Source organism: Typha angustifolia, chromosome 15 (assembly GCF_048772165.1).
Source record: "Typha angustifolia cultivar Huaian chromosome 15, ASM4877216v1, whole genome shotgun sequence".
Classification (NCBI taxonomy): domain Eukaryota; kingdom Viridiplantae; phylum Streptophyta; class Magnoliopsida; order Poales; family Typhaceae; genus Typha; species Typha angustifolia.
Window position 1 is genome coordinate 18,814,007 of NC_133253.1, and position 18,898 is coordinate 18,832,904.

The 18,898-nt window shown below is 37.4% G+C and overlaps 3 protein-coding genes across 11 annotated transcripts; 1 reads left to right on the forward strand and 2 right to left on the reverse strand.

Moving 5' to 3' along the window:
• Positions 1 to 240: 240 nt before the first annotated feature.
• On the reverse strand, positions 241 to 7,040 carry LOC140777323 (uncharacterized). Of its 3 annotated transcripts, none has more exons than XM_073121357.1 (6): positions 5,931 to 7,040; positions 5,344 to 5,820; positions 5,105 to 5,262; positions 4,909 to 4,998; positions 1,184 to 1,933; positions 241 to 1,079 (listed from the first exon to the last, which is right to left on the reverse strand). In XM_073121357.1, the coding sequence occupies exons 1-6, from the start codon at positions 6,037 to 6,039 to the stop codon at positions 1,017 to 1,019; spliced, it is 1,647 nt and encodes a 548-aa protein (XP_072977458.1). In that variant the 5' UTR covers positions 6,040 to 7,040; the 3' UTR covers positions 241 to 1,016. The 3 variants fall into 3 exon arrangements, with proteins under 3 accessions (XP_072977458.1, XP_072977459.1, XP_072977457.1); XM_073121358.1 differs by having other exon boundaries at positions 1,184 to 1,290; positions 1,375 to 1,933; positions 5,105 to 5,820; positions 5,931 to 7,035; XM_073121356.1 differs by having other exon boundaries at positions 5,105 to 5,820; positions 5,931 to 7,037.
• Positions 7,041 to 7,485: 445 nt separating this feature from the next.
• On the reverse strand, positions 7,486 to 11,348 carry LOC140777324 (protein CPR-5-like). Of its 2 annotated transcripts, XM_073121361.1 has the most exons (6): positions 11,101 to 11,235; positions 10,859 to 11,020; positions 9,230 to 9,286; positions 9,113 to 9,148; positions 8,347 to 9,009; positions 7,486 to 8,261 (listed from the first exon to the last, which is right to left on the reverse strand). In XM_073121361.1, exons 1-6 carry the CDS (start codon positions 11,188 to 11,190, stop codon positions 7,740 to 7,742), a joined length of 1,530 nt encoding a protein of 509 aa, XP_072977462.1. In that variant the 5' UTR covers positions 11,191 to 11,235; the 3' UTR covers positions 7,486 to 7,739. The 2 variants fall into 2 exon arrangements, with proteins under 2 accessions (XP_072977462.1, XP_072977460.1); XM_073121359.1 differs by having other exon boundaries at positions 10,859 to 11,348.
• Positions 11,349 to 13,768: 2,420 nt separating this feature from the next.
• Positions 13,769 to 18,872, forward strand: LOC140778663 (uncharacterized). 6 transcript variants are annotated; one of them, XM_073123480.1, is made up of 3 exons: positions 13,769 to 14,045; positions 14,708 to 14,806; positions 17,552 to 18,872. In XM_073123480.1, the coding sequence occupies exon 3, from the start codon at positions 17,565 to 17,567 to the stop codon at positions 18,564 to 18,566; it is 1,002 nt and encodes a 333-aa protein (XP_072979581.1). In that variant the 5' UTR covers positions 13,769 to 14,045; positions 14,708 to 14,806; positions 17,552 to 17,564; the 3' UTR covers positions 18,567 to 18,872. The 6 variants fall into 6 exon arrangements, with proteins under 6 accessions (XP_072979581.1, XP_072979584.1, XP_072979585.1 ...); XM_073123483.1 differs by lacking the exon at positions 14,708 to 14,806 and adding an exon at positions 15,033 to 15,176; XM_073123484.1 differs by lacking the exon at positions 14,708 to 14,806 and having other exon boundaries at positions 17,541 to 18,872.
• The last annotated feature ends 26 nt before the right edge of the window (positions 18,873 to 18,898 follow it).

Consider the following 18,898-nt stretch of genomic DNA (forward strand, 5'->3'; position numbering starts at 1 on the left):
TTTCATTAACCTACAAAGTGTACGTCTTCTCTATTCTGAGAGAGCCGATTTACAATTTCAGATTGATACAAGGATAAACACGTAAAACTTTTATATTCTCGTTATGTGGATGACAATGTCAAGACATATTACGCGGCAATTACTGACAAATATAAAACTACAGGTGATGTGTCTTGCATATATCTTTGTTTCAAAAATGAAGAAAAACGTGCACGTATTAGTTATTTGATTGGAAAAGTCTTTTGAGAATAACATCGTACATGATTCCATGCAGCGTGAGCTTTATAACAGCTGAGCACTGAGGAGAGGCTTCAAAAATTTATAGTAGTCAAAGATGGAGATACATAATATTGTCCAAAATAGAAGGCCCCAAGATATCCTGAAGAACAAACCACCTTTCCAAATAGCTACACGCTTTGCTCATGACATTAGGTTTTGACCAAACAACAAGAATGACAAATTTCCAAACTGATCAAAAGCAGCACCAGATTCTCTTTCTCTCAACCAGATTCTCTCGAGGGAAACAAAAGGGAAGAGGCAACAAGACTAAATATGTATATCAGTAAAAAGGAAAAGGAAAGCTCAAACTAACCAAACTCCGCAAGTTCTTAGACCAAGGTTAATCCTATATACCTTCCAACGTAAATTCCATCATTTTCTCAAAAAGAAGAAAGAACAAAAGAGAAAAAAAAAAGCAACCTATGTTTTGAAGGACAGCACGCTAATGCACCTCTGTCTCCAGAAGAGCCTTATCTTATTCTGCACTTCACTTCCCTTCAGCAACAAGGGAGGGGAAAATATTATGCCCCTCCTCTTTTCAGCAAGCAAAAATACAGAAACTACCCAATTCTCCAACACTCCAATCCAATTGATGAGATTGGAGATCGTACGGTAGTGAACTAGATCTATGCTCTAAAAGCAGAGAGATCTAACAAACTCATGCTTCTGGTTCAGATGTGCTCAATCTCAATTCATCAATACCCGTTATGTTGCCTGCCGAGTTTTCTTCTAGCTTCCTACTGGGACAGCTTGGGGGATTGTACTCGCTCCAGCTTGAGGGACTGTATTCGCTCTTCATACTATAAAAAGTATGTAATATGTAAGTTTGCAATATAAGCAAATTATGTTGTAGATATTAGCATTCTCTAAGCAGGTCAAGGAAAGAAGATAGAAAAGGAATTACCTTCATCTTGAAAGCATCAATCTCCTCCTTTGTCAAAGCTTCAATCTTTTCATTCTTATCCCATCCAAGTAATCCCAGGAGGGCTTCTTCTTCTGGGTCATCAGGTTCTGAAGACAGATTAATATCTTCAGTCTCAGGTAAAAGACTCTCAGATTGCTCACAAGCATCTATATTTTCAGTAAGACAATTACCATTCTCTGAACACTTCGAGCCAGAAGTGGACAATTTATGATCATCCATTTCATGATTGACAGAAAAGGCTTCCTGCCCTACTGAAACTAAACCGTATGATGATGAAACACCACTTGGCTCAGGAGAAGAACTTGAACTGCTGGATGTTTTATTCCGTAAGTAGTTGAAGAACTCATGCCTTTCCTTTGCTTGTGAATGCAACCTTTTCTCACCAAAGGGACTATGGGGTGAAGACAACATAGTACCCTTGGTGTCTACTTTAGGTTTTTGGTTAGTGGGGCTTTTAAAAGGGAGAGTTGAAGCAGATGGAGCTGGACCGACAGGGCTCACAACTCTAAAACCTGGACCATCTCTTGTGGTAGGAGAGAGGCCATTCTTCTCTCGGTTGAGGACTTGAAAACTCCCCATTTGAGATGGCTTTACAGTATCAGATCTCACTGGAGCACGAAATGCAGGGCTGAGAGGCTGAGATGACGATTGTTGCATAGACTTAGGAGTACCACCAGAATCTCCACCTCTTGTTCCTTTGTTTTTCAATTTTTCTGACGAGCTTGATACCTGAGAATTTTTTGGAGATAAGTAACTTCATTGCAAAATATTATCCTCAAGAAAGTGTGCACTATAGCAATTTTCTCTTCAATCACAAGAAACATGATATTAACTGAAACATTGAGCACAGTAGCTGTTCTCCGTCCTGCACATCACTGCAATAATCATCGATAACCATGATCTTTCTTTCAACGAACAAGTAATACAGATCAAGCATGAGATTCAGTCGAAACACGAAGATAAAGGTGAGATTCATTAAAAAAATGTCAGAAGAAAAAAGATCAAACGAAAATCAATGGTCAGTCATTTCTACACTTTCTAAAACAATGCTGTAAACCAGTATAAAAAATAATTGGATTATACTCAATTATACAACTCGCTGGCAGATTTTTCCATTTACCAATCCTAAAAATAAGAAGGGTCATTACTCCCAAGGAAAAAACATATCCTGTACATTAAATTTTAAAAAAAAAACAGCCATTAAATGCAACAATTGAACAAACAATTAGCTCCCATTCGTTTTAGGAATAATTTTTTTCTTATTCCAGAATATAACTCCTTAAAATTCATAATTAAAACTAAACAACATAATATCTTCATTCTAGAATATAAACATTATTCATCAAAATTAAATCTTATACCACATACGAACTCAATTATTAATTTATTATTGATATCTATCACATCAACCTACTTTATATCAAATCAAAAGGTATTCATAGTAATTTCATAAAAAATAAAATATTTTTTTCATCTTTTCTTTCACTTTATATCACATAAAAGGTACTTATAATGCCCTTATTTTAGAATTCAAGTAAACACAAGAATAATTATTACTGAAATAAAGACCTTATTTTGATAATAACAAAAAGAAATACTTATTCTAAAATTGAATTTATTCCTAAGTAAATGAGACCATGGAGTTTTTAGATATTACTGCATAATGATATTAAAAAGAGAAGGTCCAAAACAATATCTTTACCTGCAGCAAGCAAGCATAAAAAGTTAAAGTACTTTTCAAGAATAAAATCAATATCTAAAAACTGAATCAGAATGACACAACAAGATAACCTTCTGAAGCACAGCGCAGTCTGTAGAGGATGTTTTATAGTAACCTCTTTAAACATCTCTTGTTAATTCTGGGCGAAGGTAGGTAAAGCCACAGAATTAAAAGGTACAGCAATGTAAGATCATGCAATCAGGTTTCATTGGGCTCACTTAGTGAAACTATAGTTGAAGAACAATACGTATAATATGGTGAGGAAACTAAACACGTCCTCAGAAATATTTACTAGGAAAATAGCTAAAACTGACACACAGTGATCAAACAAGGAGCAGAAATATAACAGAAGGCATAGTTAAGGAAGAATATTATGTCTTACTTCATGGACAAAACCAAACATACTACACTGGAAAATAGCTGAAACTGAGGGCATGCTGAAATAGGAAAAGTTAATGGAACAGAAAGTATATTTGAAGAATACAAGGCCTTACTTCATATACAAAACTAAAACGCTACTAGAAAGATACTGAGTAGCAATAGAGAAATTTATAAGCAAAAACAAAACAGAAAATAGAATTGGTATTTCTTGCTAGAGTATAGTAATAAAACAGCTGAAGCTGAGAATAGTACTGCAAAATAGCTGAAGCTAAGAATAGTACTAAAACAGGCAGCCAAAAGAGAACCAATAGAACCAAATCCCTTCCAACTAGGTAATTACAGAATAGAAACTCAAAATAAAAGGGTCACCTAGTTATTTTACAAGGAAACTAATAATATGGTTCAAAAAGTACTTTTGCAATGTTTGCAGTCTCTGAAAATCTACAAAAGCATTACATAACTCATAGTGGAAGGCATAGTATCAGAGATAAGAGAACCTATATAGCGAATTAGCGATGAATCTCCTAACCAACCATCTGCTCCTATTATAATTTACACCCCTTGACACCATCAGCTTCTTGATCCTTGCTTTCCTCTCGTTTTCTTCAATTCAAATTTATGACTTGGGAAGGTGCTTTTGTTTGGTTTTCTTCCATATAAGAGAGTCTATTCCTCCAATCTTAACTGTTCTCTCCTTAGTAATCTATCTTCCTACATTCAAATTATTATAATCCAATAGCACATTTCTTTCTTTTAAATCACACAATAATAAATATCTGATCCAAGCAAGGTATAAATACTTCTAATTTGCTCATGAACCATAGTCCCTTGTTTTAGAACTCAAAAAGAGCATATATCTAAAGTAACTTCCAAATTTATCTATCATTATTGTGAATCATATAATAGTAGCAACTTCAAAGTTGTCAATGACTAGCATGAAACATAAAACAACTTGTGGACTCATTGGACCTCAAGCTTAAATAAAAATAGTAAGCAAAGAGAGGACAATCAATTCAAATTTATATATGAAATAGAATAAAAATAATTTGAATAAGAGTGATTACTCGGTATTCAAATACTTAATAGATCCATGATATCATGGTTAAAATAATGAAAACTTCAAATACTTGGATTGAGAATAGTAGCAGTGAGCTCAAGCATTAAATGGGGATAGGCTAACATAAAGCGTTGCTAAAGGTTAGCATCAACCTCAGCCTCAGAGTACACCCATACTTTTCTCACTCAATAAATTATGTGGGCATCCACTGAATTCCTACACAAGATAGTTAATGTGCTAGAGAAGAGTTACCTCGAGTTGCCACAGCAGTTTCACGATTCCTAGAACTCACTGTTTCTTTAGTATCATTGTCCAACAATTGAGAGATGGAAGATCTCATAAGAGATCAAGAGACCAAGAGACTAAGATCTACTAGGAAATTATAAACACCGACTGAAGTGTAAAAAAAGTGTCATCTTTCAGTAAGGATAATACTTGTCAGAAATATTATGCAATCATCCAAACATATGCATAACATTAAAGGAAAGATATTTAATAGAATATAAGGCAGCTAATAACTTGTGACAGAAAAGGTAAGGAACCTACAGAGTTTTTAGGCATTGGCGGTGTCATAGGTATTAGCTGCTTGCATTGTCTAAGAGTCAGTTCGTCAATCCTCTGGGTATCAACAGATAACTGGGAAGAAAATAATATAAATGAATGCATAGAAAATCAATTTCATGGATAGATCTGCATTCTTGAACAAGAAAGAAGACTTATATTGTCACAGTCAATAGTCTACCTGTGGTGCAGCACGAACTCGTGATGGAGATTGTGCTACTGTTTCAGCCATATTTAATCCTGTTGCACTGCTCGAAGCTGCAGCAGCCTGACTTATGGGCACACTCTGGGAGACAGGTGAAAGGCTCGACCTCTTGGCTCCAATTACTGCAGGAACTTCTGCCAACACAGAATTCCAGCTATCAACTCCGGGTATCGCAGAAGCAACCAAAGGAACACTTTGAATCGGTGTGCTAATACCAGGAGAAGAAACCCTGCCTACATCAGGGCGTCCATTCTTCTCTTCATTGCCAAGTGAAGGAAAGTCTTTCTCAAAGGAGGCACCAATTATACTTCCCCTAGAAAGAATGCCAGCATTTGAGTTAAGTCCTTGTCCTTTGTGCCATGTGTCAACCGGCCTCCCTGATACCATAGAGCGAGAAGGCCTCAAGTTATCCCTTTCAAATCTACTTGCAATCAGGGGATCCGAGTCATGAAACCCATTGTCAACAAAAGCTGGCCTACTCTCTCGACCACGGAAGTCAAAATCTTTCTCCCGCTCTCTCTCACGGTTGCTCCTACCAAAACTACTGTAAGCCCGTGATTTTCCAGAAATGTCCTTATCATGACTCCTGGAAGAATTCAAGCTTGAATTCCTCCTTGAGGAGGAGGATGACAAATTCCTCTCGCGGTCAACTGACAATCTGTTCTTAAAGGAATTCCCTATACCATGATCATCTACACAATCGAAAGCATGTGTTGGTACAACAACCGACCACGGTAGAATAAGTATAGTAAAGATATCAGCAAAAAATAAATAAAATTATGAGGGGGGGAAGAAAGGGAACCTGAAAGCGCGGAAATACTAGCATGATGATTCGAGCTGGCATTGCTGGGTGCACACCCATTCGCTGATTTTAACCACTCTGGCTTGAAGGCCGGCTCATTCTTCTCCATGTTGGACAGAAACCACCATCCATATACAATTACTATTCTTTCCTCCTCAAAACTATTCTCCCCCACAACCACCCTATCGCCCGGATTACACTTTCTGTACAAAACAAGCAATCCAAGGGAGAAAGAAGAAGGAAAACCACAACAGGATCAACCCTGAATCAGGGACCAGTCGCCCCCCCAAGGGGCTGGCGAAGTCAACAGCTTTAACTCTGCCAAGACTACCTATCCTCTGCACCCAATTTTTTTTTTCCAAAAAAAAAAAACTACTACGAATTGGGAACTTAAAACACTAGATTAAGCTTCTACACATCCATTCTTGCCAATATGCACCCAAACGCCCTCAAGAGTCCTTACCTCCCCATGATTCCGAGAGAACTATAAACCGCGAAAGAGAACAGAACCCTAACAGTCAAAAAGAAGGACGAGGAGAGGGAGAGGAAGCGATCTCTCTTCCCAAATAACGGAGATCCGAAACCCTAACAAACCCTAGCGAAGACTTCTCTTTATACCAAAATATAGTTGCAGAGTTAGGAGTGGTATTGTTGGAGACAAAAATCCGCGAAATACATATAATATCTATAAAGCGAGCGAGGAATCGCTTACGGCAAACAAGGGCGGATTAGGGGAATAGTAGAGTTCGGATAAGGACTCTATCCTATTCTCTTATCCACTATTCCCGTAAAGAAACGGCAATTGGTACGGGAGCCCATGGGGAAGGAAGGGCCTTCGAGCGGAATTGGGAGGAATAACGAGGAATAAGCGGCGGATAGGGAGGAATAGAATATCCGCCTCTCTCACTATCTCTCTTGGAATCGAATTAAAAGAGACAGGAAGAAGAGAAGAAGAGAAGAAGAACGACGAGGAGGAAGAGGAGACGCTTTGAAAAGATACGATGGAGTTTGTGATCTCGCTTTGGTTGCTTGCTTTGCTTTGCTTTGTCTCTGGAAAACCCTACGGCTATGGCACGGACGAGAACTAACTTGCACTGTAGCCTGTTATGTAGAGGAGAGGGAGCACCATAACTTCCTCGAGGGGAAAACTAACGCATCCGGAGATAAATCTCGGCCGTTGGAAGGGATTATTCAGGATGGACGGCTGGATTCTGCCGTAGCTTCCTTAACCGGCAGAATAGGGATTGGGCTTCTCCCGGCCCATCTCAACCCATGTATAGGATATTCCACTTTCTAATTATTTTTTTTTGTTATGCCTAATGGGGTATAAAGTATAGGCATGGAGAAACCCCATGGTAGTATTATTTAACTGATAAAAAGAATTAATCCTTGATTATAATATCCTACCATTGGTTATGAGATGCAAGAAAATTTCATTTCTAACTTTCTTTTCTACAGTTTGTATGGTTACAATTGTCGAAAACAACCATAGAAGGCCCAGGTTAAGACTTTTTATCTGATTGAAAAATACACAGTGGCATCAACTGGTTATCAATCATAGAAGGAGCTAACATCAGTTGTATTAACAATGCGACACAAATATAACTCAATATTTTCTCAGGAAACATAAACACATCGATACATGAACACTTCAAATTTGCATGTCATAAATATATTGGATACCAAAGAGCTTACCCATCATAATGTCTTCAAATGGCTGGTACATCTTGGCAACGATTAATTAGGGACGAGATCATTTATTCACTTTTATTAATGTAAAATCTCTCGAGAGTATTTTAGTCTTCATTTTCACTTCATATTCATACTCATCATTTTTTTGGTGAAGTGTTCTTTCCAGTCATGAACAGATGCAAATGGCAGCAAACCTGCGGATACTGGAAGAATCAGCATCAGGATAGAGTAGAATATGTATCGCCTAATCCAGTATGGTAGCCTGACAACTTCGATTCCTTGAGACATGGACACAGAGCCATAAAGGATACCATAAAAAGCTGATGGGAATACGTTGGCAAAGAAATGCAACAAGCAGAGAGCCTCCCAGTAGAGAAGCCAGTAATATCCATCCCCTCCTAGAGTGTCTACACACAGCTTTCCAGCAAAACCACAAAAAACTCCCAACAGCACGAGAATGAAGGATACCGGCATATGCGGTCCAGATAATGCTGCTCGCTGAAAAACCAACCAAGCAATGGTCAGAATCATCAATATGCCTGATAGCATCTGTGTTAGGGCTACAAATTGGCATCTCAATATAAGCCAGGCTGAATTGAAAGATGCCACAGGGTTAGGAATCCACCAAGATTTAGACTCCTGCGGAAGGAAAACAGATTGTCAGTGGCTCCTGGTTCTCAATAGATCAGCAAGATTACAGCAAGTGACATCACATATAATAAACCTTGTCTGTGGCTGTGCAAGCTGATGTAACCTCGGTGATCCGCTGGTATGAATAAACAGAAGCTCCACATACAAGGGAACAGGACATGATTATCAAACCACCCACAAGAAGATCGATGCACCTCCTGATGAATTCAGCATGCTGTATATCCTGCATCTGATTTCTCAGTTTCTCTTTTCTGAATGTAGCCTTAGAGATTCCCATGGATATCTTTATCTTTTCCAAAACATGTGTATAGGAACTAAGGGCTAACTGAGAATGCTTTAGTTGCAACTTTTTCATAGTTAGACCTATCTCAAATGCCTTGAGATCATTACAGCGGGTCTGTTCATTTACAGATTTCTCAAATGTAGTTAGAATGCGCTGGTTAAAATCAGGACAAGATTTACTATGAGAAGCATTGGTGATCTGCTGATTAACTTGCCCGTGAACAATAAGCTGACTGTTCATGGAATTCAATGATAGATTCTCCTGGAATTCTGCAACAGGCCTTTGTAAAACAAAGTTTGCTGCAGTTACAGGACAGCTATTTAGAGATGAGCTGCAATCTGTGCTTCTTTGCTCAAAGATAGATGTCTCATTGATAAGACGGAGGGTTTTCAATGTGCTGCCAAATGATTTTTCAAAATTGCTTGTGAAAGAGTTGAACCTATCACCATATATCTATTCAAATAGAAATGCAAGGCACATGTTTTACTATTCCAGAATGCAGGAGTTTATTGAAAAAGGGAACTAGATTCTTTAATAAGTTTAGAACCAAACTTACATTTGTCACTGATTCTTTCACTGCTGAAGAACAAATCTGCAAGTACAATGATGTCAGATAATCATACAAGGTTCCTGTGGCATTTCACACTCATGTCAAAGCTATGAAAGATTGTACCATGGATAGGTGATCAACTGATAATCTCTCTCCACAGATATTCATTCCATCTAAAACCTGTAAAAGAGAATACAAAAAGAAACATCCATATCATCAAGAAACTAAGCACTTTCAGAGTAGCACAAGATAAGTACGAAATGAGATAAAATGGAATGAGGAACAAGATGAATAATGAATGCTAGTTTTATTCAATATCAATTTGTTGACAACTGAAGTGCTAAACCTGAATATCTAGTGCTCAATATTCTTAATTGAGTGAGAAGCCGGATAGCCCAGTTCTTCTCTTGCTGCTAAGCAGGAGAAGAATAACTATCTTAATCCTTGGCGTATTTAACTTGATGCATCTAACAACCTTCTTATTCCAAAGTCTAAATGCATCGTAACCTAAAGGGCATGTGTAACAATTCGTTCATGATACCACTGAAAATGACAATAATATGTTAGAAGTATTTGAGTTATTAAAAGTGCACAATCAAGCAACAACTATGACCATATGTTTTTCTTCCGGAGCTAGACTGAAATCAATAGCACCCATTCCACCCACGAATAAAAGTTCAGACAATTCGTGTTCACAAAAAGCAATAATCTTACATAATTTCCTTTTAATCTGCTTAAAAAAGTTTCAATGTCTAACAGGCAGTTCTCGGTTACATGAGTCTTCTGAATGTCAATGAGTCATCAAAGTCATGGTCCTTATCATCAGGACTCTCCTTCATTGAATTGCATATAATTCTTCTCCAATTATTTAGTAGTTATATAGACATGCCACAGGTAAAAAATTTAATTGGAGTTACTAGATAGGTGTCCCAACAAGGTAATTATTCATCACTATCACCCATACTTTTCATCCTTTGGTAGTAAAATTAATTAATAGAACAAAATTTTCTAAATATGATCTTTCTATAAAAATGCCACACAAGAGTGGCGCATGTTGGGTTCTGCATCAATGGCATTTATACTTCGCCAAACAATCCTTTGGTGCACCCACAGCAAAAGTAATTCAGCGTACATAGCAAGAACTGGGAAAAGAAAAGGACTTGGCAAAGGTGGTAAGAGAATATATAATGCCTCTCATAGGAAAAAAGACGTCGTCATTAGATTATCTGACTTGTGCAAGAGAATCTACTTCAGACTGAAAATAACTGAATCTATCTTTCTTATTGATCGATCTCTGTGGCCATGTCTGTGGTACCATGTAGCACACTAGCATGATGCCTTTCTTAACCAACTTGGCAACTTGGTAGGACTCATACATGGTAGAGAAGGAAACAACCTTCATCGCAACATCAAACTAGACACTTCAATACCTCAGACTCTCAGAGCAATGCTATGACTAAACTATCCATTACTAACCATCACATCATTAATGCTCCTAGAAGGGAAACATGATTCACTAGAGAAATTCTTTCTTGTTTTCATCAATTACTGAGGCACAAACAAATGATACTAAGCATCTACTGGAAGACTTAAATAATTTCTATTTCCAATTCAAAAGGAAGGCATCAACTTTAACACCTAACTTTGATACTCTACGCAGATATGAGATCAATCGCTTAAAAAGAAAAAAGAAAAAGAAAAAAAACCTATGTTCCCTCAGAAATATAAGAAACACTTTGAAACCAAATAAACCTGTGCAATAACGGCGGCAAAGGACATTCCCACGGGAAGAGCAAGCTCCTGGATACTATCATCTCCGTATCCACTACCATGAGGCGTCCACGAAGAGCGACGCCTGCACCTTAGCCGTAATCCTCCTCTCCGCGAGGGCGGCGCTCGACGAGAGTATAGAGTCTGACAAGACGAAGAAGAAGATGAGAAAGAAGACGAAGCCGCATCGCTCTGCCCCTTCTTGACCGTGGATATCACATCACCTGCCGTCTTCTCGAGAGTAGGCGCCGCCCCAGAGGCGGAGGGACCTCCTCGAACCCCGCCACCGTCATCGCCGCCCTCCCCCGCAGCATATCCAACCGAATCGCAGGCTTTGTGGGAGGATTTGGTGGAGCAGGGGGGGAGCGGCTCCATGGAGGGGGACCAGGGGGGAGGAGAGGGAAGGAGACGCTTTGAATTGGGAATTGCTTGGAATAAAGAGAGTTGGAGTTTTGTCGTTTTGCCGTTTTGTTTGGGAAACTTTTCATGGTTTCGGAGTACCGTTGAAATCCAACTACGGTTTTATGGTGCAACCTCTGAAGGTGTCCAGGCGAAGCATCAGTGACATTACATGTACAAAATAATTCTAAAATATTATTAAAAACTTTAAAAAAATTATTTAGGATAAAATTTTAACTATATATTTCCTGAACCTTACGTGAAGATGGCATCATCAGTCGTCTCATTATAACTCATTGAAAATTAGGAACGCACTATATCGAGATGCCTCCAATGCATTTTGACTTAAAAGACGGATGCAATCTTTCCCCTTAATCTTACACTTAAATGCCTCTCTGGGATGAATTATTTAATTACCCAATATATTAATAAGAGAATTGTTAAAATGTATTTTATACCTCAATATGTTACCTTAGTCTGCAGCACGTTGAAAACTAGACATGATGTATAGTTGTTGAGGCTTTGTTTCGCTAATTTGGGTTTAGTAGTGCTGTTATTTTAGCTTCTCCCTTTATTTTTTTACATGTTATTTGACTTAATTGTATGAAACTATTGTGTATTTTTAACTTAAGTATTTAACTCTGGCGTGGTCGGAACTTAAAAAGGCAACTCTAAGTTTGTTATTAATGAAAAGGCAAAATTATCATTTTGCCCATACATATTAAGTCAAGATGAACAATATTTTTCCTGGGAGTTACTTTCATCTTATATATATAACCTTATGAATGGATAAGCGGAAAAGTTGGTCAATAGTTTTATAATAAAAAAAGGTGACGGACCAGAGTAAAAGAGTCGAGAGGTTAAGTTTAAAAAGGCCAAGCATAATTTATACTTATTAAAATTAATGAAGTTATTCACCAATACAGAGTCTTTTCCTTTAAAAAAACGTTACATAGTTTACTGACTAAACTCGTGGATAAATCCCTTCGTAATCATATCTAAATGCATTGATAAATTCAACTTTACACGATTCAATAATAAATGTATGTATACTTATCTTAAATGGACACGATTATTGTAGTCCAATTTAATACTTGGACCACTTCGATTGAATCGGACTCTATTGATACGATATCTCACCACGTGATTACTACCCAATATCCACCAAACTGGTGGTCAATTGTGATATAAGACTTGCGATCATTTGCTCATAAGCAATGTCTTTAAATTTTTCTTTTCACTAGAAGTCTCTTTCTTTGTACCAAAATAGTTTCTCACTTCGTAGTATCGTCCAGTTTTTATTAGCAAGGGATTGTTAAAAAGTTTTAGGTATTTGCCAAGTAAAATAAAAATTAATTCACAATGTTGCCTTTAGGTTTTTTGTGCAAATCGCTTTTTATATTTTATTTTTCGTTTTTCTTTGCATGCGATTTTTTTAATATTTCTTTTTACCGCCGTCGTCGACTCATATAAATAGATATGCGGATATTTTATAATATATAAAATTATATTCTTCCCCTTCCTCGAATAATTGACTCGTAATACAAATACTCTATATTACCTGCTAAAAAAGAAAATATAGTAACTACGTAATGCATTAATTTCTCTTATAGTTTATAGTTATTAGCCTTATAATTTATAAATATACTTTTATAATTTGTAGTTATTATTTTTGTTATAAGCAGCTATGACCTTTTATTATTTTGTATTTATTAATCTTTGTAGCTCGTAATTATTCTTATAGAAATATAGTTTACACGACATATAGTTATTAGATATAATTTATAATTATTCCACGTATTATATAAATATGTGGGGGAGAAAATAAATATTGTTCATACTTTTTATTAGACAAAAGCACATAACAATATATTTAAAAAAAATATTAAATTTGAAGCAGTCTTCTCAGTTCTCCCGTCGATAAAAGTATAGTTACAATTGATAATTATTTAATCTTTTTAGAACTCGAAAATTAGTTATAAGTAAGACAAATAATTAATTCTCTATGAATATAAAGACACTAAATTCTATCAAATTTTAGCCGGCACACTAAATTACTTAAGTTAAACTTTATATCTTGTGCTTTACAGAATTATTACTTCGAAACTATTAACCGATATGTTAAATCAAATCATAAAACTATTAAATAATTTTTCTTAAGGATTTCTTATATATTTCAATAAGCAAAGTTAATATATATATATATCATGTATTATGCCTCAAACAATCTAAGGAATATAGTCAATTATGAAATAAATATTTATAGTTATTATTCTCAAAATAAGGTATAGAAAAATATTTTTTTTAATTTATATTTTAGAATATAGATGTAATGATTATTATTATTTATTTTTTTACCATATGAAGATTTCAAATGTTACCGGCAATAAAATTTTGCTTAGTTTTTTTTAACGATGACTACTTAGTTAGTTATCAGTTTCCAAAATATATAATGGTGAAATGCAAAATAGAAAAAGAAGAAAAGGAACAAATTCCATGTCGTCACAATAGCGTAACAGGGAAGCTCTTCCTTTCCTCCTCCGCTTCTTCCTCTCTCTCTCGATTCGCTCAGGCCAGTAGTTAGAAATTTGCGAACACTCCCTTTAAACGTGGCCACGACTCGGCCCCATTTCTAAGACCTTCTCTCGACCTTCTCTCTCTCTCTCTCTCTCTCTCTCTCTCTCTCTCTCGCATCCGACACAAGAGCGAGCGAGCGATCACCGGTCGATCCGTCGCGAAACCCTAGGCGCCCGGCGCCCTTCTGATAAAGGTACTCTCCTCCCTTCTCAATCCGATCCATTTTTCGTTTTACTATCGTGGAATCACGGATGTTTCGTGGAAGGTTGGGGAAAAATTAGGACCACCAAGTTGAGTTAAAAATCCTGTCTTTTTTACTTTTCCTCTTTCTCTTTAGCCCCTCTTCTTTAGGACTCCGAAGATCTGAGTAGTAGCTGTAAGATGCTGTGGTCATAAGGGCATGTGGGTCTCCCTTCCTTAAGTTAATTTTCTATTTGGTGCTCCTATTTTTTTTTCCTTTTAAAAATTTGAATGTTGTGCGGTTGAGAGAGATCCCATCTGGGTTTTCGGTTGATCACATGTTCATGTGCTAGTTGGTTATTTACTCCCTTTTGCTTGCTTTGGGTTTCTATGTTCCGTTCCTTTAACTGTCTTCGGAAGCAAAGGGGATCCTTTTTCTATTTACTTCTTGCTTTCCTTTTGGTTGTTGGTTTGCTTGCTTGCTGGATGTTGAGATAGATCGAGAATATCATATATCCTCGCAGTCAGGTAACTCCACAATTGGCTAATTCGGCAAATTTGAGGTGCTGTTTTTGGTTGTTTGATTTTTTTTTAAAAAAAAATTTTTGATGCGATTTTTTGGAGATGGACCATTTAGATGGTCAGCTAAATTGATTTGTTCGGTTTGTCTTCGAGGAAAATGGAATTTCTGAGTGGGAAAACTATTTGGGAGAAATGAAGAAGAGAATGGAGGGGACTGATTATACGAAGTGGTAGATTTAGAAGGAGCCCTAGGTTTGATCTCTCTCTCTCTCTCTCTCTCTCTCTCCCCCCCCCCCCCCCCCCCCCCCGCCCCCCCCTCCCTTCCCGACCCTCCTCTTTTTTTTCTTTTTCTTTTTTTGGTTTTGTCTGCAGACATCCTTGTTCACTTTATCTCTTCCTCTTGGTGCAAGCCTAGAATTGTTTGCGAGATATCATGAAATAACACCTTCTGTTTTGATATTGTTGGTGGCTGTGCAAGGATGCTCCATACCTGACTGTTGAATTGGTTGTTTTCAAAATCTACACTCGTAGATATTGAGGTTGAGGCGACAGTGACTTAAAGGTCTAGATATTTCCAATGATCCTTGGTGCATCTATAATACGGACTGCTATAATGCAGCATGTAAGTCCTTGATTCTTTAGATGATGATGAATTTGGAGTCCTCTGGTAGTTATGCAAAAGCAAATGCTGATTCAATATACATGTTTGGAGTCAAATATCAGTCAATATATTAGTCCAAATCCATACAAGTATTAAGTTTCTGTTGGCCATTGTAATACTTAATTGGTTTTGAAGCTGGAGTTTAAGTGTAGTAACATGGTTATTTGTTTACTTTTATCCTTTTACGAGATGGTCCAGCTATGGCACCTTTATAGCATGTTGGTATATGATCCTGTGCCATTTTTGGCTCTAGGCAACATTATTTTTTATTTGATTGATTTCCTATACTTCTAGTACTTCATCATTAATTAGAGGTAGCATCTAAGGTGGAGTTACTATTCCCTCTGATAGATGTGAAGGTGTAGCTGGATTAAGTCCTTGAGCACAGTCGATGAAGGTAAATATTGAGTGAGGTGCTGGAAGCCTGGAAGTAATCCTTATCTTTGGTGCCTAGTCTGGAAAGCGAGACATATGTAGTGCTTGAAAGGTCTAAGCCTACCCATCTGGTGAATCTAGATTTCCTTTTTAGGAAAAGATTTCGTGCTAATTGACGCCAATTATGTGGAGAAAAGCTTTATAGATTCTGTTCCTTTTTCTTTCACCTGTATGGCTGTACGGGATAGAGTTTTCCAGGACATAATATAAAATATTTATACTCTGTCCTGGTTAGGCAGATTTGTGAATATACTCCAGAGATATTGGTGTGGTATTCACATGGTCATTTGTGTGGTTGGGCTTTATGGAAATAAAATTACTCTTTTGCAGATCAGCATATATTAGTCTTTTTAAAATCTAGTGCATCATATGTTGAGGCTCTGGGGTATGATCCACAAGCTATGACATGCTACTTTCAGCCTGTAATTGTGCCTATGGCTCATGACTAATGTGCCAATTGCAGCCACGTAGTGGCACCGTAAATTCGTGAACTCTTTATCTTTTCTATTCTTTGTTATAAGTTCTCTGTTCTTTACTTATTCTACATCAGTGAAATAGAACTTATGGTTCAATGTGTTGGATTTGCTTGTTTATAAGTTACAGGTTCAACAAATAGAATTTTCTTACTGTTACCGCATTTTGTCCTCCAACTAAATCTTTTATCATACTCAGTCAACTCTTGCTATATTATAAAGAAATACAGCTTGTTTCAAAAGCATATACAGGATATTTACTATTCCTCTCCTTTTCTCACTGATAATATCTTGTTTAGCTTGTGAAAAGCTGTTGTTAACAATTTTTTCTGTATCTCCTTTAGTTTGTTAAGAGCCTTTTACTTAACTATTTTCTATTTGGATGCTGGACATTATATTTTGCTTCACTGGCGGAAATATTATGAAACTTTAGCTATAAAACCTTAATCATTAAGAAGAAAAGGCTCTGGCATTTTTCCTAGGAATGGCTTATCATCTATTTGTACTCTATTCTTGGAAATAATAACAGAGAATGACATTGTAGAGATGACATAACCATCAATGCAATTTATCTCATTATCTGGTATGGATGAGGATCAGAATCATTAAATTATTGAAACACAAGGTGGAAAGTTAAGAATTAGGTGGGAGGCATAAAAAGAATGATGATTTATTTTGGATACATGATGCCTTAAAAGGTTGAGAACAGAAAGGTGTGAAGTGGTCTACATATTGGAAAGAACACTATGATTTTGCAAGATCATAAGAAAGAAGATAAGAGTGTTTTCTGAATTCTGTCGAGCAGTCAAAATTGTTGGGCAGTGATAATCTTATTTTTTGAAAGTATACCTGCTAAAGATTCTTCTGTCTAGCTGGTCTTGAAATTGATTGGCTGCGAAGGATAAATTTCATTTCTATAGAAGTGAGTCAGGAAGGAGGTTTTTGTGTCTCCGGTTAGCTTTTATGGTCACAAATATTCTGGAAGAAAAGCAACAGATGAGAGTAAGTCATTCTGTCAGAAGTTCTTGATAGGGGGCCTAGGTAATTGGAGGAGACTTTTGACTCAATAAGCTTTGGTGTTTCTTGGGGATAACAATGTTTGTTGCACTGGGGGTAAAGGACATGATAGAGCATACAAATTGAGAATCCAAAGTTCTGGAGCATCTAAAATGCCTAAACACAAGACAAAATCCGAAGTTGTTTGAAAACATTGTACCTGTTGATCATTTGATCAATTTGAGTACACAATTGTTTTCAAACATGTAAAGTTAGATGGAACTGTTGGTTATTAATTTAATGCCTGTCAAATAAGTCAACATTGGGCTCAACCTGAGTTTGTTATTTCAGGAAAACATTAAACTGTTCCCTGAAAATTGTTTTATTATTTGTCAATTTTGGAACATTAAATTGGTTATAGTTACTTTTCAGGTTTTCTATTTAAATGGCGAGAAGTGGCAGGGCCCGGAGACTTTCGACTCGTCAACTCAGGTTGACTCCATATCCAATTCCTTCCTACTGCTGGAAAACTGAGAAAGTAGTCAATGCAAAGGAAACACCATTATCCGTGGAGAAACGGGACTGGGAAGATGCCACCTGCTCTGTGTGTATGGAGTACCCTCACAACGCTGTCCTTCTCCTTTGCTCATCACATGACAAGGGTTGCCGTCCTTATATGTGTGGGACCAGCGATCGCCACTCTAACTGCCTCGATCAGTTTAAGAATGCATACACCAAAGTGAAATCACTCCACCATGATTCACCTTCCTGGCCTGTGATCGATAAGTCAGAGGTAATGGAACTTGCATGCCCTCTGTGCCGTGGGCAGGTTAAGGGATGGACTGTTGTTGAACCTGCTAGAGAATATCTCAACAGTAAAAAGAGAAGCTGCATGCAGGATGGCTGCTCATTCACAGGGACATATAGAGAACTCCGCAAGCACGTGAAATTAGAGCATCCTTCTGCAAAACCTCGTGAGGTGGACCCTGTGCTTGAACAGAAGTGGAGAACCCTAGAGCATGAAAGAGAGCGGCAAGATGTGATCAGCACGATCAGGTCATCAATGCCGAGGGCAGTGGTGTTTGGTGATTATGTGATAGAAATGAGCAACAGCGATGTCGAGTCTGATGATGAGGTAGGTGATGGGGACTATGAAGGAGGGAATCGGGGCATCAGCAGGAGCATCCTGTACTTCTTCTTGCGAGAAGGTGCACGCTTCATGAGGCTTCACAGGGATAATGGGGCATCTGAAGGCAGGGAAGATGATGACGGTTATGCTACCATCCACGGCGATGGTGTTGATGCTACTGCTGCTTATTCATCAGATGTTGATGATGAGGTGGCTCCAGCAATAACCCGAGGGAGAGGTATGGGTATGCTCAGATCTGAGAGGCGGCGGCGCCGCCGCCGTAGAAGCCGGGGAAGATCAGTCTTAGGTGTGAGCTGAAAGGGTGACGGGTTGGGATATTGTTCGTAAGCAAAAAAGGGTAAACAAGTACATTTGTAATAATTAATGGGCAGATACTTATGGATTTCACCATTGATTTGCTGATTTATAGTCATCTGATGGCAGATGATGTCGAAGGTGATTGTCTTTATGTTATCTCATCTTTCATATCAATGCATCTCTGTTGCTAATTCCTTGGTGCTTTATGCCTTTATGGTGATGTAATTATTTGTTGCTTTGCAAGTAAATTTGTAATGACTAATTGGCAGATATTTATGAATTTCACAATTGATTTGTTGATCTGCAGTCATGTGATAGAGGATGATGTAAAA

Bases quoted from the DNA above. Each gene is read 5' to 3' on its own strand.
- LOC140777323 (XM_073121356.1), bottom strand. From the start codon at position 6,039: ATGGAGAAGAATGAGCCGGCCTTCAAGCCAGAGTGGTTAAAATCAGCG. The intron at 4,999-5,104 runs GTAGACTATTGA...TTTTCTTCCCAG, and splicing joins GAGTTCGTGCTGCACCACAG to TTATCTGTTGATACCCAGAG. The intron at 1,934-4,908 runs GTAGGTTCCTTA...AAAAATTCTCAG, and splicing joins CGCCAATGCCTAAAAACTCT to GTATCAAGCTCGTCAGAAAA.
- LOC140777324 (XM_073121359.1), bottom strand. From the start codon at position 11,251: ATGGAGCCGCTCCCCCCCTGCTCCACCAAATCCTCCCACAAAGCCTGC. The intron at 9,287-10,858 runs GTTTATTTGGTT...TCTCTTTTACAG, and splicing joins TTGCCGCCGTTATTGCACAG to GTTTTAGATGGAATGAATAT. The intron at 9,010-9,112 runs GTAAGTTTGGTT...CTATTTGAATAG, and splicing joins TGAAAGAATCAGTGACAAAT to ATATATGGTGATAGGTTCAA.
- LOC140778663 (XM_073123480.1), top strand. From the start codon at position 17,565: ATGGCGAGAAGTGGCAGGGCCCGGAGACTTTCGACTCGTCAACTCAGG.